The following is a 25,312-nucleotide window of genomic DNA, read 5'->3' as shown; positions in this document are numbered from 1 at the left end:
CAGTTACAGTTACCCCCTCATTCTGGAAACATAAATTTATTATAAATGCAATGCTTTGACATTTTTATAAAAATACTCAGAAATAATGTTCTTGGCCATTAAATATTTAATTAAACCAATAACTTGCCCCATCAACATCCAGAGACTAGAAAACTGCCCAAAACTAGTTCTACACACCTCAAAATAGGTAAGTACCTCACATACTAAATCCTGATTTCTTAGGTAAAACTTACGACTATCAGTCTAACCAACAGTGTCATATAATGGGACTGATTTTCTGTCCAGCAGTGACACTGAAAAGTAGTTGTACTATAAATCAGAAGTTTCCTGATGATAGCCAGACCCCAGAATGACTCCTGACTACCCCGTTAAGTTCTATGGGCTGTAGGGAACAATGTATAAGATGCTGGTCACAACCACTTGCTATCTGGGAGATGACTTCCCAACTTAGACAGCCTCTGTGTGAGAGTCTATCTAGGGCTTGGTAAACTGTATGACACTGAACTAGTTCCATTAATTATTTCTGACAGTCGGAAAAAAGAGATCTGCTCAGCATAGGCCAAATTCTAGTGTGCTTTTCTCAGGGACACAGTCCCATGATCATTTTTTTTGGGTGTCAGAAGTTAAATGAGATTCTGGCACATTTCCATGAGGTACTATTTTATTTAAAAAGATACCTTAAGATAACTGTATTGAATTATATCATTTCAAATACAAGGTCTTCGTGTACTGCTATGTTTCTTTTTTGCGTTGGTATTTTATCTCCTTCCTCTCTTAGGAAAACATAGTAAATTCTCAGTAGTCTTAAAAATAGAACGCTAAGTTCAGAATAACTCCCACTTTAAAAAAAATTTATCAGGAGGCAGAATAAGGAAATAGGAGCCAAGGGCGGGGGGATCCTCTGGGAATTAGAGAAGAAGGATATATCCATTCTCTCTTTAGGCCAAGTCTCATCTGGCCCTCAGAGAACTTGTATCACATCTTCTAGAGACTTATATCTCCCCTCAGCCCACAGAGAGGGACAGAACAGCAATCACTTGGTGGATATGGGATCACTTTGGAAAAATCCAGGTACTGAGGCACTTCGAAAAAAAAAAAAAAGAGCTCATTACTTAGGAAGAGCAAACTTTTCCTAAATCACACCAGAAAAGGTAATAGATAAAGATAATCATCTTTTGATGGAAACAATTGTTAGGTATAAGACCTTCACCTGGGGGCGCCTGGGTGGCTCAGTGGGTTAAAGCCTCTGCCTTCGGCTCAGGTCATGGTCTCAGGGTCCTGGGATCGAGCCCCACATCGGGCTCTCTGCTCACTGGGGAGCCTGCTCCCCCCCCCCCCACCACCAACCTGTGATCTCTCTCTGTCAAGATAAATAAATAAAATCAAAAAAAAAAAAAAAAGAAAGAAAGAAAGAAAAGACCTTCACCTGTCCCTTGTCCCCATTGTTGCCTGCTAAGTGCCAACCCAACTTTTATCTCAGAATGGAACATGACAACACGAAAGTTCCATATAGCTCTTGTAGCTATTATAACTAAATAGAGAACACATTCTATTTGCCACTGGGAATGGGGTGCATCTTTTGAAGTCAGGATTTTGATGTCATCAAGTGTGTCTTTCACACTTATAGGGTGGTGGCTACCACATCTGTTTCTGCTTCACCCTTGTGATAGCTGAGATCTCAATATTTCTAAGAGGCATCTCAAAGGACTGAGGGTTCATAATACCCACATCAATAGTTCTTACCCCAAAACATTCTAGAATCACCAGTGCCTGACCTCTGGTTCATAGCAGTGTAGTCAGACTCTAGCAGTGGTGCCCAGGTACCGATATTTTTGTTAAAGGCCTCAAGTGATTCTAATAGGTAGCCAGGATTGAGAACCACTGTCTTAGACCAATAATTCATGTGAAATCGGATAGGAGGGAATTACACAAAGAAGAGTTTTAATGGTCTTCTCCATCTTCTGCTTAGGCTCCTTGTGCCTCCTTTGACATTGTTTTTGCCCAGTTTAAACTACCCATCCCACTGTGTCCTCATCAAATTTCCATTCCTGAGAATAATCCATCAATACTGAAAATAAAATGCTCAAATAGGATACGCTCTACAGTCTAGGATTTTCCAGTGATTTAATTATCTAATTACTAGAGCCGGCTGCCAAGCACAAAAGATTTCATTCAGTTTCACTATTTTATAACACAGTTCAAAGAACATTTGAATTTCTAATTCAATTTTTGTTCTTCGGAGACTCCTCCACGGAGTTCCGTATATTTCTAATGATAGTTCCATTCTTGGACTTATAATCATGTTGTGCTTGCACTTCCTTTTCAGTGTATAACACATACGCCAAAGGAGAATCGGTGCTGAGATGGCTTAATTATTCTAAACTGGTTTTGTCTTAAACAGACAGCCTCCCCTGATCGAAAAGACAGGAAGGAAGGCTGATGGGGACACAGGAAATACAAAGACTGAGGTAGAAACAACAACCATCGGTTGGGAAACAAAATGTTTAAGCCTTCCCTATGTCTCTGCTCTTTAGAACTGCACACACGTCAAAGCTCAAGAGAATAGTTGATTTGTTCTTTATTACCCCCGCCCCCGCCCCGGAGCCAGAGAGGCCAAGCAAATCTCGGGGCAATAAAGGAACCTGTGTGGTTAAGATAGCATTCCCAGACCTTGACCGAAGAACCGCATTGCTTGAGAACCGACAGTTCTGAAACCGAGTGACCACAGTTCAAGGTTCACCCGGAGAGGCGGGTTGTGGGGAACCCCCCTACCCCTTGCCAGCTGGAAAACCAAACAAGGCCAGGGTGATGCTATGGGCACACACGTCACCCTCCATATTGAGTGAGCCACATTTCAGAGGAAGCCTGGTACTTAGGCTAAAGCAATTCTACCTATCCCCCACCCCCCAACCCCGCCATACCAACACCTGCTCACTTTGGAAAGCACACTCAAGATTTTGGAATTCTTTTTCTTGAGAGGATCCAGGGAAGAGAGAGAATTTCCAAATGGCCAGCAGGTGGCACTACTGGGCAGGAGCCGCGTGAGGAGGGGGGCTTACCCTCCCCAAAATCCCAGCGAAGGACCTGGGACCCGGCAGACCCATTCTGGCCAGCACATTTGCAGGGTACTAAAGCACTGATTTTTAATTACTTTCCAACATTTTTTAGAATGAATTCAAAAATTTCATATAAACCCTCGGTTTCCAGAAAAATCCTAGGCTCTAATGCTGTCGGGTTGCGAAATCACCATCTTAGCTTTAACTAGGTGGTGAGAATCATAGGGATCAACTATGAGTGAGTGGAAGAGGGAGCCGCAAGCTGTGACAGGAAGCCCTTTCCCTGCGGACCGCCGCCCCTTCCCCCCCCGCCCTCACCAGCTCCGAGGACACCACGCTGTTTAGAAGATGAGCTTCCTGAAGTTGGGAAGATGCCCACATGGAGCCCAAGCCAGCACGACATCCTCAATGACCAACCCGCCCCAAAGGCAGGGGGCATGAGGCTGACACAGGAAGCATCCCAGAAAGGTCTCGGAAAGCAATCTCATAAAGAAACGCACAGCCCCAGTTCCTTCTACTCAGAACCCCACGACACACTTCTCTGTTTCATCAGACCGATGGGACGGATTCCCCCAGACTGGTGACGCAGAGGGTCATTTCCCTCCCTTTCGATTCCCGCACTGTTTGTATGTTACTGAATAAATGGAAAAAGGTAAGAAAAATATTATGGAACACACTCTACACAGATAAAATGCAGATGTGTTTCTCAACCAATCTTCCACGACGGCTTCTTTTCCTTATGAATTCATCCTCTATTCTAAACTCCTACTTCTAAGGACATCACAGTTCTTTGCAAAAAGAGCGCAGTTGCCTGTCCCACATTCATGCAAGCTCACTGAGGAGGACCAAGGAGCCAAAACACTTGCAAGCAGGAAGTTTTCCCTGGCTATTAGATGCTCCATGGGCTCCTTCTTTTTCTAGCATTCCTCCAAAAAAACAAATGTTTAATGGTTTTTCATGTGCAAAAGCATGCCTCGCTTCCAGAAGTGGTAACAGACTGACTCGAGTAGTGATGGAAGGATCTAGACCGATGTTGTGTGTGTGAGAGAGGAAACCATGCCTCGATGGGGCTCCTCTTTAGGTCTTCAGTTCGCCCTTAGGAACACAGGGTGGAGAGAGCCCTGCGAAGGGGCTGAGGGGCTGGGGACATTGGGGGAGGTGAGCAGGGAGGAGACCATAGACTCTAGGGAGCTAAGGCAGAGGACGCCCTCCATACGGAACCGGGCGGGTACCTGGAGCTGTCGCATCTGCTGGAGCTGGAGCCTGAGTTCGGCCACACTCCGCCTCATGTCGAGCAGGCTCATGTGCAGAGCCGAGGGGCTGGTAGGCAGGGCCTGGCTGGACACCCCCGATGACTCCAGGGCGCCCACAGTCTTGCTTCCGGAAACATGCAGCGTTCCTAGGAGAAAAGGAGAGCCAAGAACTTCAGGGTCCCAGAAAGTGGGAGCTCTGAGTCCCGTCCCGACACAGATCACCAGTAACTCCTTCAATATGAAAATAATTTTAATTATGTCGGTCCTCTAAATGGCGGGGAAAAAAACAAAAAGAATTGGGTTTAAATTATGGCACATTCATGCAAGGTTATACTATGCAGTCTGTAAATGTCATGTTGTAGAAGGAGGAACACAGAACTGAGGCCACATTAAGGAAGAGAAATTTTTCCTTTCCTTTCTGTTCCGTTCCCTACCCTTTCCCCTTCTTTCCTTCCTTCCTCTATACAAGTTTGCACAGAGAAAAGATTAGATGTATATATAACAAAGTATTAACATTCTTTCTAGCTGCTAGTATTCCATGATATATATAAAATATATTTAATTCAAAAATATATTTGTTATGTATATATTATATACATGTGTATACACACACACACACACACACACACACATATTTACTTATTATTTTTTAAGCAGGCTCCACACTGGACATGGAGCCCATTACAAGGCTTGAACTCATAACCGTTAGAACAAGACCAGAGCTGAGATCAAGAGTTGGCCGCCCAACTGCCTGAGCCACCCAAGTGCCATGAGTTTTATATATGTTTATATTTCTACTTTTTGTATCATTAAATCTGCATAGTAAATATTTGTAATTTTATAATAGAAAATACATTTTTTTAAAGTCTGGGACCTAACACCGGGTGCTCACACGGTCGGATGTATCTGGACAACAGACACTTAGTTCTGGGCAGATTCAGCCCAGTCACCAAGGGGAAAGTAATAAGAACAGGGTACTCTCGTGAATCCCTGTGGGTTTTCAGACCAAAAGAAGCAGGACTTCTGCTCACATCTCGTTCACTGAGAAAATCAGGCATGGTTCAAAAATTCTCTAGGAGAGGAAACAAAAAAGGCAGCGGGAAGAAAATCTTCCTAAATAGTTTTCGAGCTGCCATAAACTTGTGCTTCTTGGGTCCAACTTAAGCAAGCCTCATGGATTTCCTAAGTCCAACTGGGTAGGGCCCGATTTGACCGAGTCTGATTCAGAAAATGCCTCCCCAAAGATCTCAAGTAGCATTTACAGGACAGCAAGGTACAGGAATCAAAAGGAAGTACCACTGTCTTTACAGGACAATGGAGTTCTCCGGAAGAAGCATCCAGAGTAGACTGAATTTACATCACACACACGCACACACACCCTCTTCTGGTTAGCTCTCTTTTCTGTAAAGGATAGTCTGCAATAGGGCAGGCAGGCCTTCCGGGACCAAACCCTGTTGCTGCTTTGCACACTCTAAAGTGGATGCACAGAGTGGCCTCTCTCTCCATCTGGGCTCAGCACCCAGGGAAATCCTTCCCCTGCGCTCACAGCCCAGCCTCAGGAGAACTGCTGCCGGGGGCCGGCTGGCATGCCCGTGGGCCAGGGAGTGCTCACAGCTGTCCTCTTGCGGGCTCCCGGCAATGTCGATGGGCACTGATGGTCCACCAAATTCCTCACCCTCCAAGGACCAGCCCTCTCGCGGCCCCCTTGGGGCAGTCAGGAGAACAGAACCGAAAGCACTGTAACGATTTCCAAAGGGACCCCAGCAGGGCAGACAAAGAGCTGTTTGTTATCTGTACAAGCTGATTGGCCACTCCTACCATCCCGGCCATGGCTCTGACCAATGCGGGGCTGCTCTCCCTCACATTTGAAATCACCCCCTGGAAGAGGAAGACTTGCCATCTCTCCAACTGGGAAGGTCTCCGGTACGAGGACATCCAGTAACTGCAGCATGTCCCCAGGAACAAGCACCTTCGAGATCAAGGACTCCGAGGCTGATCACAACACACTGGACGTTTTCCTTTTAGAATCAGCCAGGCCACTGGAGCGGGTTCCGTGCCCACAGGCAGAGAGACACACGGACATGCCACCAACACACGCACGCACACGGACAGCATACAGTATCAGGTGTACCACAAATGGTACCATCGAGGTATTTCTCCAACGAAAATGACACAGGGCTCATTAGCCACCTCCCATTTGGGGTTAAGAATTTCTCTGCTCTTCTTCAGCCAAAGGAAGACACACGAGCCTTCTACGTCCCCTCTTCTTAACACGATGAGGGCAACAGGGCACGCACCATCCGGTAGAGCTGAATGCCAATCACTGGTTCTAGAAAGCATCGTCCGTCCCCAAATTTCTCTACGGAATCCACATTCATCTATCCAATTTCTTCACCATCTAATTTACTACATCTGGTTTCTATCTCCATCATCCACTCGATGGCTCTCTGTAAGATGGCCAGCGGTCAGGGGTCAACCCCACAGATGTGGGGCCGATGTGACAGTGGGCGACATTGGGCTCTGCCTCACTCCCTTCTTTCTCAGTCAGTTTTAAACTCTCCCGTCTCCTTTCTTTTTACCTCTCTGCCGCTCCATCTCGGACACTGTCTTTCCTCATTTCTTCCTCAGCCAGTCGTTTAAATCCTGGTGTGTTCTCCTGGGAAGCTTATCCTCTCACCGGACACATTTCCCAGGGAGGTCACTTCTACTAGGACCACCTACAAACGTCTCCCACATCTCTCCAGCCTCCAGGTCTCTTCTCATGCACATACCAAGACCTTGACATTGATCCGGGGCTCCTCTACAAGCAGGTCAAAGTCATTATTTCTCTTCCTTTTCCCTAACCCTTTTTGTCTCCGCCTGATTTTAGCCAGTGGCACTATTATCCACTCAATTATTTAAATGAGAATCTTGGGAAATTATTCTCAGTATCCAACTGTCCCAGCTGTATGACCTCGGGTAGGTCAAATTATTTAAATGAGAATCTTGGGAAATTATTCTCAGTATCCAACTGTCCCAGCTGTATGACCTCGGGTAGGTAACACGACCTCTTTCTCAGTCTCCTTATCTGTAAAGTGGGTCAGTGGGCTATGGGGAGGACCGCGGAACTAACGCACGTGAACTGCTCATCCCGGAGGCGCACAGAGAACCTGGCCAATGCAGGGAACTGTGATTACTATTTCTCTGAGCAGAGCGGGCAAGAGGAGACCCTGCCAGCCTCCCCACTTCACCTGGGAGCGTCAGGCAGTAGAAAAGCCAAGACTCTCAGCAATGGGCTGAGGTCAAGATGCAGGGGCCCCGAAATCTTAAGGATGGAGCTGAATTTGGTGGGTGGGAACCCGGAGTGTGAAACGAGCTGCCCTTCAGCGCTGATGCACAGGACCGGGATGTGCTCTCCACACCCACACAGGAGGCACGCGCATTCTGCTCCCAGCGCGCCCACACTAGTCCGCACAACCTCACTCCTTTCTATGCATGTCACCCTTCCCCCTCTCTCCTCCCAGATCTGCCTGAGGTCAAGTACACTGTCAGATGAATCTTATTAATGCAAATTTGATGTGAGCTTAATGTATCCTGTCATGACAGAAAGAACACGGGCTTGGGAACTGGCGGGACTGGCCGTGACTCCCCCTAGCGGTGCGGCTCGTATCTTCCTTACAGGATTATGTGTGTGAAATGATAGAACGTACGGTCTAAGACCCATGGTATGTCTTCGAAATGGGAGGCTTCTTCTGTTCTCTTAGATCCACCATAAACCCAATATTCCTCGAGTAACTGGAAATCTGGTTTTCCCTTTTTGATCTACCCTTGACCCGAAGAGCTCCTCGATGTCTCTATGATTCCGTGGACTTGACTGTAGGAGGGGAATAATACTTTCAGTCTTGTAGCTTACTTCCTAGGATTCCAGAAGAATTAAAACATTCTGCGCACCATACAAGGCTGCTATGACAACGAAAGCCCCGTGCACCACGTCTAGCCGTGACACATGAGAACGAGAGCGACCAAACTCAGCAGGGACACGGGGACGCGGCAATGCACGTGCAGTTGCCAGCGGCATCACCAACCAGCTCAGCCCTTGTGGAGGAGAAAACTGGCAGCATGTTGCCCTTGCTACTCAAGTTCATCCCTCTGGACTTACTGATTCCACTTTGGGTACTGCTTCCTGGGGATATCACACCTGCTCCTTTCCCTTTGCTCCAAAACCATTACAAAATCTTTCACAACAAAGAAGTGGAAACAACCTACTTAGCCTTAAAGAGACTGGGGCACCTTAACACAAAAGAATGAGGTAAAATGACAGGTGGGGGCAGGGGAGACCACCACATGAGTATGTGTCGTGTGAGGACATGCGTTTAAGTGTTCTCATCTGGAGCGTGGGAGTAACAACTGTACCCATCTGGGGGAGAGGCATCAGGACCTAATGAGTTCCGGCATGAAAAGCACCCAGAACAGTGCCCGGCACGTAGGAGACACTCACGAAACGTTTCCTGCGATTATGAGGATGATGTCACCCACAGGGAGAGGGAGGAAAAGGATAATGTAAGAGAGTGTGTGCATCTCCATTAGAACAACAGCATTGGGTACTCAGCGTTCCTAGAATAGAATCCAGAGGCCCGGAAGGTTGTAGCGTTCACTAGTTCACCAGGCAACCCTTTGTTCTCACCAGCTTCATGGACGCGTAATTGACATAGAACACTGTGTAACTTTAAGATGTGCTATGTGTTGATTTGATGATACACTTACATATTACAGTATGACCACTACGATAGCATCAGCTAACATGCCCATCATATGTCCCATAATTGTTGCTTCCTTTTTGTGGTAAGAACGTTTAAGATCTACTCTCTTGGCAACTTCCGATATACAGCTGAGAAGTGTTCTCTATAATTACAACGCTGTGCTCATATTAGATCCCCGAGAACTTGTGCATCTTCTAAATGGAAGCTGACACTTTTGACCAACACCTCCCCATTTCCCCCAACCTTCAGTACCGGCTCACCACCTTTTCACTGTTTCTTTGAGTTCAATAAATTCCTTCCCCCCGCCTTACGTTCACAATAGATGAGAAAATAAATGAACCAACAGACATCTCCCAAACACAGTGACAACTGGTCTGAAGCCAAGTTTAGCAATTTCCGCAAAATAATTCTCTGGCTGTGGCCAAGGTCACCGATTGATTTCTAAGTAAACCGACAAATCCCATGAGGCCTGGAAACACTGGACGTCCAGCCCGGCCGGCTTCACAGCTGAACTGTCTGTACTTAGCCAGGGAGGAACCAGATTGACCAAAGGTCTCAGGGGCAGCCCCGAGATCTGTCCGTTCTACCATGCTGTGTAACATGCTGTGGCTTCCCCAAATTAGGGGTTTCACCCAACTGGCCACATGCTTCCTGTGCCATTCAGTAGCTGAACATATCTCTGGTAATAATTTCTATTTCTAATCCAACACAAGAGAAGATCTCATTTTCTTGAGAGGAGGCCTGCCTTGAGTCTGCCGCATAAAGTGGACATCAAATAAACTCAGATATTGGTGAACTCCACTGGGAATATAACTGGGGCTTCTGGGGGGGAATGCTGGCATTTACAAAACTGGCCCTGGTCGGAGCATACCTTCCCTTCCCACCTGGACCACAGGCTCCCTGCCAGTTCATTCCCATTCTTTAGCTGGGCTGAGCTCCTTCTTCCCTGTGGAACATTCCAATGGCTTCACTTTGCACTTAGAATAACATCCAAATTCCTTTTCCCAGCATTTGCACATGCTTCCCTGCCCCCCCGCCCCCACTCTTACCCTCCCCTCTCACTCACCTAAGTAGTCCCCATTCATCCTTGGGGCCTCAGCCTCTGTCACTTCCTCAGAGCAAGGTCTCAGTCGAGGCCAGATCTGTCGGTTAAATATTCACCCTGCACTACGTCTTACCACTCGTAATTACTTGTTCTGTATCTGTTTTCCCCATAGGCTTAGGAATTCTAGGCAGGCAGCCCTGTCTCAATGATGCCCACTGTCCTTGCCCAGTACCAGGCACACATATTTGTTGGATGTGGGACCATGTATGTGAATAAATGAAAGAAAAGTGAATGAATGAAGAAAAATGTAATGGAGAGGACCAAAGGGCTTAGGCCACGCCCTCCCCCTGAATTAATTAGTGACTACTCTGGAATCTCAGCATTAAGTTGGGAAGGGGTGGTGGTGGTGGTTGGGGTTGGGGGGGCATCATCCAGAAAGCCTCTGAAATCCAACCAATTACGCGACGTAGAGAAAGGTTAAATGCTCCGAAACCAGCCAAAGCGAATCAAAGGCAGCCTGCCGAGGCTCGGAAAAACACTTACCTGCGCTATCCGTGTGGCTCTTATTGGCTGTGGTTTTCATCATTTTCTCGCTGAATAAAAGAAAAAGAGAGTCAGCTACTCAGTTTCCAAAATGCCTTTTTTTTTTTTTTTTGGCCCCTTCCATTCACTATTCTAAGCGATTAGCAGCAGCTAATGATGGTATCAAGCAATGAGGGTATTTGAGCATCAGCATCACTACCGGCCGGGATGGAAGAGGCTTCCCAGGTGTGGATTTGCCACTGCGGGTGGAATGCAGCCGAGCAGCACTCATGACTTTCAGATGGGGCGGACGTGGAGACGAGTGGATGGCGCTCGCGGGCACGGCGCCGTGGTCCGTGAGGCCACATGCACTGGGAAGCCCATTTACCCTTCTTGGGCCAAAGTGTTACCTTCGACCAAGAATTACCAGAAGGAAAACAAACAAACACACCATGATTCATAGAGATGGGAATATTTTCAGCCTTGAGATGATTACAAGAAAAACGGATTTGAATGAATGGATTATCGTAATGATTAAAGAGAAACAGATCGAATTATTTTTCATTGGTTTGCTTTCTTCTTTTTACCTAGACGCATCTTTGCTATTACTTGTAATGGGCCCTTTAAAAAGCGCCGACTGAACAAGACCAGTTAAACTGGCAATCTGTTTCTCCATGGCTTGCATCCTCTCTCTGTAAAACAAGAGAATCGTTGGTTAAAGCTATTATTGACTTTCAGACTGGTTTGTCTAGGTGAATGATCCGCTGAGGGTTATAAAATGGACCACCTAGGAGGCTGCCAAAGTTCATCCCATCCCGGCCCCGGGAACGTGAACAGCCTACAGATCCCTGCTGGGTTCAAGATTCGATGATCAGAGTTTAATATTAACCCACTGATCTCACTGGAAAAAAAAAAAAAAAACAACACACCAGACAGAGGAGCCAGCCCAGGCCTCCTGGAAAACGGAAAAGTGCTTCCTTCTGAAAGGACTCTGTTTGCCTGCAGTGTTTTTGTGACTTTCTGCCCTGATGTTGCAATTTGATCGCTGACACCGGCCATGTCCTAGGCTAGCTGGGGCCTGGTGGCACAGACTTGCAAGCTGTCCTCATGGGCTGGGAGGCTGTCACCTAGGTTGCGGTGTCAATGATGGAGACGCTGGCCGAGTGTGGAGTACAAATTGTTTCACAGCAATTGGATGTCTCCGAAGGAAAAACAGGACTGGAATCACTGTCTGACTTGGGGGAAGGGGCTGCCGAGTCTAATGTCGTAGGAACCTTAATCTGGGGGCTTTCACAGGCTCCGGCAGGAAGACAAATACCCCTGACAACTTGACCATCTCAAGACACAAGTGAAAAATCCCCCCATGAGGAACCGTGCACAGACATTGCCCCTCTCTGTTCGGGGCTCTCTGAGGCCACGGCACCGTCCATCTGGCCTTTCACACAGGCTCCCCTCTCCGAGCCCTGGCCAATGGCAGTTTCGAAGAACGATGACCGTTATTTTCAGCACGTGATAAAAACACCACCACAACAGAGTGACCTCTCCTGACTGAGGATGGTGGGCAGCAATGGCTGTCACTGCCAGGGAAAGGCAATGACACTTACGTGGTGGTTTCAAACAAGACAAGGGAGAGTGGAGAACAGTGTGAGTAGTGGGGGTACCTCGCCTGCCAACGTATCCCCTCAGCAGGTGTCCCAGCAGGGGATGGCTCGAGACAAAGACGTGACCCCACTCTCCATCATGGACCCCCACCCCACAGGCCCCGGTAGTGTTAGCACTGGTGATTCCTGTACTACAAACAGCATATTCAGACATCGTAGCTTTTAAACACAAGCCGACTTCTTTATCTGGTACCCCGTGGAAAAAATCATGGCGGCCTGTTCTTTCACTAGGGAACAAACAGCTGGTTGAATTGGACTAATCGAGAGATGACATATCTGTTATCTCGCAACTTCGCAAAGGTAATTCTGTCTGTACAAAAACCTCTGGCCTTGCTTTTTGCCTTGGGAGTACAACCCGTTAGCTCCATATTAAACAGCGAGCTTAACTGCACAATTACGAGTTTCTGACTTCACAGTCGCATGCGTTTTCTTTAGTTTAAAATGGATGGTTCTGACACGATCCCGAGTCTCCTGGATGCAAGTCACGCGATCTGAATAGTTACTGGTTGTGAACACAGTAAGGAAAAGTATCCAGCTGATGTGCTAAATAGTATGATCTCTTTGTTCTACTGCAAGAAACTGCGGTAGAGGGAAAAAATTGCAAATAGAGTGGAAGTTCCCGGAGTGACTTTCCAGTTGCTTCCAGACAGAGCAGTAAAGGCTGAACTGAGCTGCAGAGCATTTTGAGTCTTACCTGTGTTTCTGGCCTTCTCTCTGCCATTAGACAGTGCATGTCACAAACAGAGAACTCAGTAAGGAATTCTAATCAAGAAATCAGGTTAGTAAACCTCCAATGACAATCCCAAGTTTATCAGACCCAAGTGGCCAAGAAAAGATGGTGGTGGTCAGTCGTGCTGCCTGCTGAGTGGGAGAAAAAGACTTAGACAAGTGGGCTCTTGGGAAATGCATGATGTCCGGGAGATCTGCCGAGCAGCAGAAGAAAGTCGTCCTGGGGCCCCATTCTTCCCACGGTAATGCTGGAGTCAAGCTCAGGACCCGAGTAGAGGGGCACTCAGAGCTCCTTGAGATCGTACTAGTTCACGGCTCTTACTCAATCCTAGGCAAATGCAAAAGATCCCTCCTTCCTTCCCTCCCGCCCACCCCGCCTTCCTCCCATGAGTGGCACCTCATTTTTAGAGTCTAGGCAGCCTTGGTTAGGAAATGGCTTAAAGGAGTCTGTGAAGCTGGAGTGTGGGACAGGAAGGCATGGTGACAACCTAACCAGACAGGCGACAGCGATGGTGAGAACTAGCTAAGTCTACGACTATAAAGCATTAAGTGAGAATCTGACAGGAGGAAATGGCGGAAGGGATTCCAACACTGGCTCTAGGTGCAACCCCGAACAGGGCCCTTTCTGATCACTCTCTGGTCAACAGCTTTCATTACCCCATTTAACAAGGGAGGACAGCAGCATCAAGAACCAAGCAAAGCGCCTGAATCATTCCAGGGTCAGAACACCGCTCTTCAACTGATTCATCCCCATGGGTCTTCTCCACACAGGCGTCCGAAGGGCTTCGTACATGCCTTTGGCTTTTTCCTTGGCTCAGTGGCTACTCAGCTGCTCACTGGGCTTCCCTGCACGGTGGTTTTAGGATGCAGAGAAAGACAACACCCAAATCTCACTCCACTCTTCCTTCCTCATCAGACGTGATGTTGACATCATCACCCAACTGCCTGGGACAGGAGTTTTAGATGCTCTGGAGCAAAGCCCTATTCTCGGCCCTATACACACACATTTGGTTCTCCCTTTCTCTCGCTGAGGAGGGCTGTGAAAGCTCCCTGCGTGGCCTCCTCTGGGCTATGTCACTGGTGGGGCCATCAGGAAGGAGACATGATCTGTCAGAGCCTTGAGAGTACAGAACACTTGAGCCTGACGGCCAAGGTCAGGAGACAACTCTCTCCCACTGTCCAGGAAACAGCGGGGCGTGCATGTGACCGACCCATGTGATCATACACGCGTGTTTCACTGCCTCGACCAAAACCGCTTTACCAAAAATACAATTCTTTTGACGCATGGTAATGAGACAACTTCTTCCCCTCCTATTTAATCATCAAAGTGTTTCTGGTCTCAGGATTCATTTGAGGGAGATTATCTGATTTATAAATTCATAAATAAGACTGTCTTTCCATTTCATGGTTGGTAATCTGGAAACAATTTTATGGTTTAACTAAATTACAGCAACTGGAAACGTATGCAGCCTTCTCCCATGATGAAACGTTATGAAGTATGTTTTAACGTGAAAAGGAGAAAAGAGAAACGCAGCGGAAGACAAGAAATTAAATACGACCCTGTCATTTTGTTGCAGTGGCAATTCTGTACAATAACCATCAGAATATTAAAGACACTTCAGCCAACGCTTGCCAATATTGCTTGGCTCAAGGTATTACGGGACTGGTATAATTACTGTTGAAAAGATGGTTTAAAAGTGATTTCATAAACCATTTTGTATCATTCCATAAGCCATATTTATGTGATTAGTATGTATGGTTAACTAGTCATTTAGGGCCGTAAGTCAGCCTGGCTGAATGCATCTTCTTGGGGCCCAAGCATAATATTAATAAAAAAATTCAAGTCCAATCCAGGGAAAGTGCTGATCCCAGTATTTAAACTCCCTCTGCTACAACCAGCTTTCCTTGAAAGCCCACGTCTGCCTGTGATGAGGCAAAGCCCAGACTGTGCGTGGTCTCTCTGTCTTCAGAGGACAGGGAAGGAAAGAGTCTGCAATTGGGGGGGATACGTTTAGCCAGTAACTCCACTTATCCAACTTTTGGATTCAAGTTTTCACCTTCAGCCTTTTTTGACCTGGGACTGGCCTCTGTGCTGAGCCAGGCCTCATTAAACCTGAATTAAGTCCTTATTGTCTTATCTCTAGGTAAATTAATGACTATTAAGAAACAAGGCTGTGCCATAACAACTAGGAGACTGGTAATTTTTTTTTTAAATCTTTTTTTTTTAATTTTTTTAAAAAGATTTTATTTATTTATTTGACAGAGAGAGACCAAGCAGGCAGAGAGGCAGGCAGAGAGAGAGAGAGAGGAGGAAGCAGGCTCCCTGCCAAGCAGAGAGCCCGATGCGGGACTCGATCCCAGGACCCTGAGATCATGACCTGAGCCGAAGGCAGAGGCTTAACCCACTGAGCCACCCAGGTGCCCGGAGACTGGTAATTTTATAATGAATCCCTAAGGGCATGTTTTTAGCCATCCAGAAGGAGCGTCAGGGAGCTGAGGGAGAACAGTCGGCCGAGCTAATGGGAGCAAGCCCAGCGGAGGGTCGTCCACCTTCCGAATCAGTTACCAACGCTGAACCCACTGGCTCAGGTTAGTCGGTAAGGATGACGATTTGGGGGAGGGGGACGGCGGTGTGGGGGCTGGCCTTCTGGGGGTGCGTCCCGGGGGGCCCCATCAATTCATTTCCAGTTCTGATATTCTGTGACTATTTTTACTGTCTGTTCCTGATCATTCCTGTCATCTCTGTCTCCCCACAAAAGTCATGAGCAGCCGACAAGCCATCAGCAAATGTTTTAAAGCACGTTACTGTGTGCTAGGCACAGAATAAGCTGGTGTGGACGGGACAGTGAATAAGGCATCCTCATTCCTTCCTCAGAGTCACTTTTTGTTTGTTTGTTTGTTTCTGGGAGAAAATCTAAGTGAACTAAAACCCTTTAGTCTTGGCAGTGCCAAAGGCATTTTCCAGAACTGAATAGCGAACAGGCTTAAAGCTGGGCTATGCCCTTGTTTGCTCATGCCCTGATTCTCTGGTATGAGGGGGAAAAAAAACCCCAAAGTAATTAAAGTCACTGTTTTCAGAAGAGTTCAACAGAACACTGGAATTCAAGTGATCTGAATTTGTGGTAAAGCTTCAAATAGGACTCTGAGCAGCGAACTTTCTATTTCTGCCCGAAGTTAACCTATCAGTGAAAGAACTCTGTAACTAAAAACATTCCTCTGAAAACGCCCAATCAATCTAACTGCTCACTGAAACCTCTAGATTTCTTGAGAAGACACTGTGGGCATGGCCAGTAACCGCCATGGGGCTGCCACGTTCGGTACGCATTAAGGTCGTCCCCCCACCACTGCATGCGACCATATCTGGCACTTTGTTGTGATCTCAGTCCTTGGACGAAAACCAGATACAGAGGGTCACAAAGAAATGGTGTTGATAACATTGACCCTGAAGGCTGCTATCTCTCCCTTGATCCTCTGCCCATGGAGAAGGAAGACCGGGTATGCTCCATGTTTCCTCTTACTGCTTCAGCCCGTTGTTCTGGCCAGCTGCTCAACATCTGCCACGCTTCTGAATTCTGACTATTCTGACTTCCTCACCCGTAAATGCCCTACCAGCATCTCGGATATTCCCATGTCCCATGTCCGGCCTCCCCTATGTCCCATTCCAATTCATTATCTCTTACAGCTTCAACGTCTACTCAGGTAACCCTTTCAAAAGTTGGCCATTACAAGACGCTCGACTCTTCTTCAGACATACCCTACCTTCGGTTCTTACTCGGTCTGGTTTTAATGTCTAGATCTGCAAAGTCCAGATTTTCCCCAAGTCAAGAAAGAAATAATGACCAAAGCAAAGGTGTTCATCTGGAATGCCCTGCATTTGACTGATGGCCACGAAGATATGCACATCTAATGACGCCTGTAAAGAAACAGGCAAAAAATGGAACCCCATTTATAAAGATCTGGGGGAAAAAAAGCTATTTCTAATCTATCTTCATAAATTCACTGAGGCACTGAGAAAATGAAAGCTCATGATGAGATGTGAAGAGAATGCTGTGTTCCTTGGAATAAATAGTTTTTCGTGTATTAGCTTGTAACTGGTGCCATTTACCCGAAAGGACTCAAGTGACATTTGATTGCCAACAACTTCAGTGATTGCTACTGAGTGTGAGCCCTGTGACAGGCGCTGGGGGAAAACGCTACTGGTCTTTCTTGCTGACCCCAGGCTTCGGATGACCCAGCTGGGGTGGGGCAGGGGTGAGCATAGCTGGCTGGGATCTAGGTCCGTGTGCTCCTAGCGGTCAGGTGCCCCTGGAGGACGGACACAGACAGTCAGCTGGGGAAGAGCAACTCCTCCAATTAGGAGACACGTGAATGAAGCCAAAAAGAATGGGATTTAGCAGAAGGAAAAGAGAGGAGAACAGCGCACTAAAGGGAGTCCTGGGGCAAGGGCAGTGGAATTAGACTAAGAACATTCAATGGAAGCAACAATTCTGGAGCAGGCATTAGTCTAGATTTGTTCTCTGGCTCCAGAGAGGGGTGGGGACAAGGTAGGGACACCAGGTCGGAGGCCCCCGTCGCAGACGGGTGGCAGCTGGCACCACCAGTGTGGTAGCAGGGAGCTCGAGGACGAGGGCTGGAGTAAGGGACAGCCTTCTCTGGTTGTCCAAATGGGGAGTGGGAGAGAGACCAATCAAGAGGACGCCAAGGCCTCTGACCCAAGTACGGGATGAAGGAAGCGGTCACGCCTGAGATGCACACTGGGACAGCCTCTCTGGACACACGGAGCCCGAGCTGACCCGCAGCCGCCCACGGGGAGGACAAAGCTGCACTCCCATGTCACATCACGAACATTGCCGAGTCTCCACTTCCTCAACCGTCCAACTAGGATAACAACAGCCTTCCCTGTCCCCTGGGCTGTCCTCCCACAGAGGCGCGGGGATGAGGGCGAGGGAGAAAGTGCACAGGCAAATACATTTTCGCCTGTGGGACACGAGGGATGCACGAGGCTTCCTTTCCTCCCCTGGACTTCATCCATCCAACAAACCTTGTTCCGACATCGACTGTGTGCCAGGCACAGACCTAGGAGCTGCGGATGCAGTGACGAATCAAGCAAAGGGCTTGCTCTCATGGAGCTTAGGAGGGGTGGCTACAACAAACTAAGGAAGGAGAGAAAAACATATATGTAATAAGCATACAAACATACGTGTATACTCTTATGTAGAAACAGGTATTTTAATTATACTATTGTGTGTGCGTGTGTGTGTGTGTGTGTGTGTGTGTGTGTGTGTGTAGATGGCCAATAAAGGTCTCACTGAGCTGACGGTGTTGAGTAAATGCCTGACGTGGGTGAGGAGCCAATAACCAGGCACGGGCAGAAGGAGGCACGTGGCAGAGGGAGAGCAAGTGCAAAGTCCCGGAGGTAGGCAAGGCCCAACACATTCAAACACAGGAAGCCAGGGAACCAGGAGCTCGTGACCCGTTACGTAAAAAGCTGAATGAACTTTCGGCACACAGAGGAGATGGGGCCTTCAAAGCCTGGCACCCCTTGTGAAACTGAGGTGCCAATTTTCTTACGCCCAACACTCTAAGAGCATACCATGTCTGAAATGCAGCCAGACTTAGGATTCTAGAATTACAGCATTTTCTGGTTGGAAGGAACTTAGTTAGGCCCCACAGTTTTCCTTCCCTTCTGGTTTAGTGATCTTGACAAGCCAAAAAAAAAGGGGGGGGCGTGGCAGGCCCAGCAGGTCACGCTAAGCTCAGCCACACCCAGCTCCCGGCTCCCAGGAGCACAAACACCCAAGAGCATTCTGCCCAGCACAGCAAACCCGCTGGGGAGTTCTCCAGGTAGCCTTTAACCTGATTCACAACTTGCTTTCCGGGCAGACAGTACTGGCTGGAACCGGAATACAGTCCACATCAGGCATGAGGACACAGTCTCTCAGATCCAAAGGGCCAGATCCAGCGGCCCTACAGAACAGAGCCATGGACTGCTCTGATTGAACCTTCCAGGTCACTTCCCAGTGTATGCCCATGTCATTCAAGCTGTGCAGAACCATCGAGAGGTCCTACTACCATCCCCCTGTTACAGCGAAGGGCACGGAGGCTTAGCCAGGCAGGGGCCCTCCCAAGGACAGTGACTCACCATCTGGGGTGAGGCGCTTCGTTTCCCGGGAGGTGAGAACCTTCGCTCCCCAGGATGAGCCTACACCCTGGCTTGTGAAATCACCTACTTTGCATTTTCTTTCTCCTCCCCGAGGGTAATGTTTCATCTTCATGCTTCTGGAAATGACATCGCGGATTTTGCACAGGTACAAACCGGTACGAAGAGCTGTTCGTTCGTGTTCCAGCTACCTGACCAGGGGCCTGCCACTGACCTTCCAACAAGAGATGGTGTCAGGGGTGACGGAGAGAAGGATCTCTTGAGGGGTCCTATGGGAGCTGTGGAAATGCGCTCTCCGCTCCCGCCTGCTTTTGATGTGGAAAACCTTAAGGTGAACTGGACAGACTCAGGAGAAAGAAGGGAGGCGTTTCTTAGATCTGGCCTCCCTCGTGTCTTTTTGCATTTCGTCCTTCTTAGATGTCTGTGTTTACTGGAGGAGTGAGGGACACACCGTTTTTATTACAAAGACAAAAAAAATATCAAAACAGTTTGACAGTAACGACATCATTTGGCTGGAAGAGCTCCAGACGCCCGGCTCTGTGGGAAATCTCTTGTCTGAATATCCTGTAAAGCCAGCCATGAGCAGAGTGGCCTCTCAGACCCCGGTCATCTCTGAGGATGGTCGGGGAGGGACAGGAGGTGTTTACTACTCACACCAGCTGGCCCTACACGAGTGTGGTGGCCAATACTGACTTCTGTAGACCCGCCATTTTTGAACGTTTGAATTGATGCTTAGACCTGGCGAAATTTTTGACACTTTACTCATGAAAAATAAAACTCCAAAAACTCAAGAAAAGCCAAGCATAAAATCTCCGCAATCTCCTCCAGACAGATGGGCCACCAATCACGAGAGAGGCTCAAATATGGCCTGGACATCACGAGGACCCAGGATTACCCAGTTCCCGGGCCATCGGGTGACTCGGAGGTACCCCATCTTCGGGCCAGACGGGAACCACACTGACTCCACACTGAGCGGCTCTCGCCATAGAACCCATCCCTAAACGTGTATTCCTCTTCTCTTTGAAGAAGGCAAGGGAAGGGGATTATCCGAATCGCACAGCATTTAGGTCACTCTGGCTTTGTTTCTGGTTTCGGGTCTAAGCCACTGGACTGACAGCACCTCGTGACTATTCAAAGGAGAAACAGGGTGCACTTTAATGTCATCTAATTAGTGACAGATGATGGCTTTCCCTTTTGAGAAACTGGTTTGCTTAAGGTAACACAGACTTCATAGCATTCATTCCACTGGTATTTCGGCTAGAATATCCCTTGGAAGAGCAGAGGTGCCTTCACGAATGTGTCCGTTGGTTAAGTATCATGTTTACCAGTCAGCTCTTGCCTGAATCCGGCAGCCTAAGGAACGACAAGCAAATATTACTTAACCATGACATTATATTCCTGTGCAGGAAGTACTAATTCGATTGACTGACACCGATTTGGCTTCCAAGACCAGCAGAACAGCATATGCAGGTGTCATTTGTCTAGAACCATAAAGCAGAAATATAGCAAATTTGGGATAGAGATCAGTCTGTCTTTCCAAATGACATCTCTTCATTTCATTGTGTATATCCCTTGAATCGCAGTCCATCCCGACATTCTCACGAAGCTCCCAGACCAGCGCAAGTTCGGGAAAGGGCTCTTTTTTTTCTGAATTCATAGCAATTACTGTCTGTATCACTTCTTTTGAATTAATTATGTACAAGCAGTCCCCAGATTATGACAGCCTTGTAATTGAAAAGTTTACTTGTACTTTCATTGTTTAGAACTTGGAATAGATGGTGGCTGGATTTCCAGCTGGTCCACGGAAGCCTCTTCAACCTACAGGGTATTATTAGTGCAATCATTGTTCCTCATTGTCTTCAAGTGAAACGTGTCCTGACTTTCCAGCTGGACGTGGAGATGTGGAGAAAAGATCTTCCCCCTGGAACTCCAGCCCTGGGGAGAGACACATCACCCCCTCACTGACCTGGAATGGTGTCCTCCCTTCTGCTTTGCTAGGAGACGGTGTCACCTGCAGGTGACAAGGAGAGCACCCCTGGGCATTACCCATGAGTGAAATCCTACTGTTGTGGCGGTTCCTACGAAACAGTTTTTAGCCTGCATTTTCAGCTCAGAAGTTCCGGTCCTTAACCGCGGCATCGCTTGTATCATGCTTTTCATGTTTTATGACTGTCTTCCTAGTTTATATCCCTTGTGCGTGGGGACCACATCGAGGTTTCTCTCTACGCTGTAAAGGATACAGTCCACAGCTCAGCACTTAAGAGCGGCTCAATAAACATTTATTGATCCATAATTAGAGCTACGTGGGAAAGCAGTTCAGACAAGAGCCGAATCAGTCAGGCACTGGTTAGGCAGCAAAACCGATGACCTAATAATGTCAGTGTTTCCTGGTCAGGCATCTCTGTCATCACTCACATAGCTCCGGCGCATTTAAAAGGATGTCCTAATCCTGGCTTGTCTTTCTGCTTCCGGACCCCAGAAGAGATAGAACTCTGACTGCTCTCCTGAAATGGATTTTAAAGTGACTTTGATATTCTAAACATTCTACCTTGGATCTTTAAGCCCAGCTAATTCCCTTCTCTGTTCACACTTAGTTTTATTCTCTCCACACCTGCCACCTGCTTTATGTTCTTCCTGGGGGTACACTTGACAATTCGTCTCCTTGCTTCTTTAGGCACAGTCCCGGTCTTAGCCATCTCTCCACACTGATCTCTGGTGAGCAGCATGTAGTAGGGTGCTTTGCTCGAAGCAGGAACACACACCTCCTTGCCATGTGGAACACACACTCTTAATTGTAACGAGTTGTTCCAGCCCATGAGGTAGGTGTTATTATTATACCTATTTTACAGATAAGCAAACTGAGGCAGAGGTTCAGTAACCTGTCAAAGGTCTCCACTGCTACCAAGTGTCAGAACCGGGATGTGAACCCGGGCAGTCTGACTTTGGAGTTCACGTTCATGAACACGGCTCACTGCTGCCCCTCCGTGAATGGTTGATCACGGATGGACTGAATCATAGGTCATAAGAGCAGGTTCTCACGGTAGTGAAGCTGCTTCACCAAGAGGTGAAGGGCTGAATTGGGGTAACGACTGTCAAGATCCATGTTTTATGAATGTTACAATTTACATTATCTGAGTGTGGGGTACTTTTTCATGTCTCTACTTCATTAAGCAGAAAAAGTCCAAATTTCCTTGAGAACGGCGCTTCTCAGACAGGGGCATTTTGCATCTGACCCCAACCCTTACCCCTCAACGCGCCCCCCCAACCCCCCCACCCCGCAGGAAGTGCATCTGACAATGTCTGCAGACATTTTGACTGTCCCTACGAGGGGCGGGGCTGGGGTAGTTTGCTTCTGGCATCTAGCAGGGAAGAAGCCAGAGACACCACCAGACATCCTTCAGGGCATGGGAGAGCCCCTCCGCCCCGTCAACAACAAAACATCCGGCCCAAAATATCAACAAGTGCCAAAGGTAAGACACCTCGTTCTAGAAAGATCCGAAGTTTAACCACTTAGAAGGCTTCTGATACGGCTCACTTTTGAATACGCACTTGGAAAAAGGAAAAAAAAATAATCCTCAATTTTAGGATAAAGCATAGTTTGAAAATCTTCATAGGTCTGCCAGTCACTGTGAACATTTTTCAATGACATGAACTGAATTCAGACTTCCGCTCAATCCACTGTTCAACCAAGGAGGCATCCCACCCCTTGAAGCTACCAACAGGATAACACGTAATCCTCCTCCAGTAAGAAAGTGACCTGAAGTGATGAACAACGGACACCAGTTAGAGTACACTGTTCCTCTTCTACACAGAAGTTTCTTTTCTCTTCTAAGGGCCCCGGGGTAGGGACCTCTGCTTCTCTCAACTGGGGAATTCTTAGAGATCACGATGCCATCTCACATGGCTTTTCTTTCTCCAGACAGAGGCACCGAGGCAAGGCGAGAATTTGCTCCCCAGTGGACTCTCAACTCGTGTGGAATTTAGCTATCGTAGGTGTGGAATGATGTAAAAATATGATCTCGGTTCAAGTTTACCATGTCTTGAACAACACTACATTAGAAGGAATCTGTTATACATTTGGAAAGGGAGCTCTTAGTCACTTTGCGATGAGCACTCTTGAATTTCAATAAAGATATTTTACATTATAGGATCCAAACTATAAATAGAAAGTAGCAAAACATAAATGTCCTAGATTTTTACAATTCTTGAGGGCTGCTTTATGTGCCATGAATAGAAATAACGATGCTATTTAATGAAGGAATTTTATAACCTAGGGAAGACAGAGCCTCACACACTGAGTCATCTGTCACACACTGTCCACCCCCCCACCCCCAGCACTCCCTCACAGCCATGTGGACCATTCTCTTCTTGGCCTCCCGGCTGAAGGGAACTCATCTGGATAGAGCCACCTTCTCACTTGAGATCGTTTTTCTTTCTAGAAGCTCAGATAGGAAAATTGCTGTCTTAAAAAAAGTCAAAGTGGCTGTATCCTGCTCCTCTACCCTCCAAATCCATGGCCATCTTGGGAGGAGAGCCCTACTGTCCTCTGTGTTCTACTATACACATGACTCTCCCCCCAGATCTTCTATATAAAATTTGTCATCACTAGATGCTTTCCGGAAGTGTCTTTGTAAGACAAGAGAAGCCAAATGCATTCGATCAAGACACACGACTACATACAAGGACCAAGATGAAATGACTTCATCCTTAACTCTTCATTTTCAAGTCAACAGAGCAGTTATAAAATCATGTTCAAAAAAAAAAAAAAAAAGGAAAGGAAAAAAAGGTACCGCGGGAGGTTTCCTAAGTACAGATGAGAAAGAAAGAATTTTTCTCTCTGATTTCAAACATCCTGCAGTTATCCGGGCTATTTCCTTGGAACGGCACCTGAACCCAGCAGGGTCCAAAAGAAAGGAGTGCTACGGATTTCTCAGTCCCCCTCCTGTGTTTTGTAGCTTCACATCTTAGATGTAAAATGTCACTTGAGAGTTTTGGAGAAGAAGTGCTCTCAAGATGTATTTGCTGTTTAATATTCCGAAAGGGCGACAGACACGGGTTTGGCGCTTGATACAATTCCACAGCCAAGAAGGTAGACTTGTAGGGGCTGAACTCTTAAAATAAACAGATTAAATCTAAGATAAGAGTCGGCTTTCGGTGCAAACAATGGGCTTGATTTCGTGCTTCGGTAGTTGTTTCTGGCGCTCCTGTTTTGAAAAATTTTTCTTTGACGTAGTACTTGCATTCATTTTTCAGAAATAAATGCCTATCAAAGATGCTCTTTCTTCCCCCATCGCTGCATACTTGTGCTAATATACTAGCTAGGGCAGTTATATTTTAAATGGCCGGTATATATTTAGCAGCATAATTATGCAAATGCTACCACGTTTATGACTGTAGATATCCTTCAGGATCAGTTGCGTAGCATCCAGACCTGAAACAATTTCTTAAGAATTCTGGTAGAAATGTTCAGAATTCACCCCTACACTGACTTCTCTGCTGGGTGCAGGTGTGGCTCACAGGTCCCACTCATCTGGCAGACTATTTCACAGTGGTAAAAGGTCAGGATTCTTTAACAGATACAGACGTTCTATGCCACGTACTGTGACCTTGAGGAAGGACTTAACCTCTCTGAGCCTCGGTTTCTGCATCTGTAAACTGGGATGATGAGGGGCGCCTGGATGGAGAAGCCGGTTGGGTTGCCGACTCTTGCTTTTGGCTCGGGCCATGGGATCCAGCCCAGCGTTGGGCTCCACACTCAGTGGGGAGCCTGCTTTAGGATTCTTTCTCTCACCCTCTGCCCCTCCCCCCATGTGCTTGCTCTCTCTCTCTAAAGTAAATAAATGAATCTTTAAAAAAAATCGGGATGCTGATAATATGTAGGTGATACTATCTTTTTGGCGAGAAACAGAGAAGAGTGGTTTTAATAAACTGCTGATTCCCTGAATATCCAGATCTTATTTCTCACGCCCCTTTTGAATTCATAGATGACAACAGATTAAAACGCTTAACCTCTTTCAGACTCAATTTCTCTGACTAAATTTTTCTTATGTTGGCTTCTTTCAATCGATTTAGGCTAGATAAATTCCCTCTATCAAAATTAGCTTTCCTATTATGATACGAGATTTGGAGGGTCTTTAAAATGGACTG

The 25,312-nt window shown here is 47.1% G+C and overlaps 1 protein-coding gene across 3 annotated transcripts in view; it reads right to left on the bottom strand.

Annotated features, from left to right (window-relative positions):
• Positions 1 to 25,312, bottom strand: part of KIAA1217 — a 288,781-nt gene that overhangs the window by 34,566 nt on the left and 228,903 nt on the right. For 2 of the 3 annotated variants that reach the window (XM_080810111.1, XM_080810112.1), the window contains exons 7-9: positions 11,203 to 11,307; positions 10,637 to 10,686; positions 4,289 to 4,455 (exon numbers count right to left, since the gene is read on the bottom strand). In XM_080810111.1, coding sequence (XP_080666237.1) covers positions 4,289 to 4,455; positions 10,637 to 10,686; positions 11,203 to 11,307 — 322 coding nt within the window. The remainder of the gene's footprint in view (positions 1 to 4,288; positions 4,456 to 10,636; positions 10,687 to 11,202; positions 11,308 to 25,312) is intronic. The other variant, XM_080810113.1, reaches the window with a different exon arrangement.

The sequence above is a fragment of the Martes martes genome (assembly GCF_963455335.1).
Source record: "Martes martes genome assembly, chromosome: 8".
Taxonomy (NCBI): domain Eukaryota; kingdom Metazoa; phylum Chordata; class Mammalia; order Carnivora; family Mustelidae; genus Martes; species Martes martes.
This window is presented reverse-complemented; position numbering and strand designations above follow the sequence as displayed.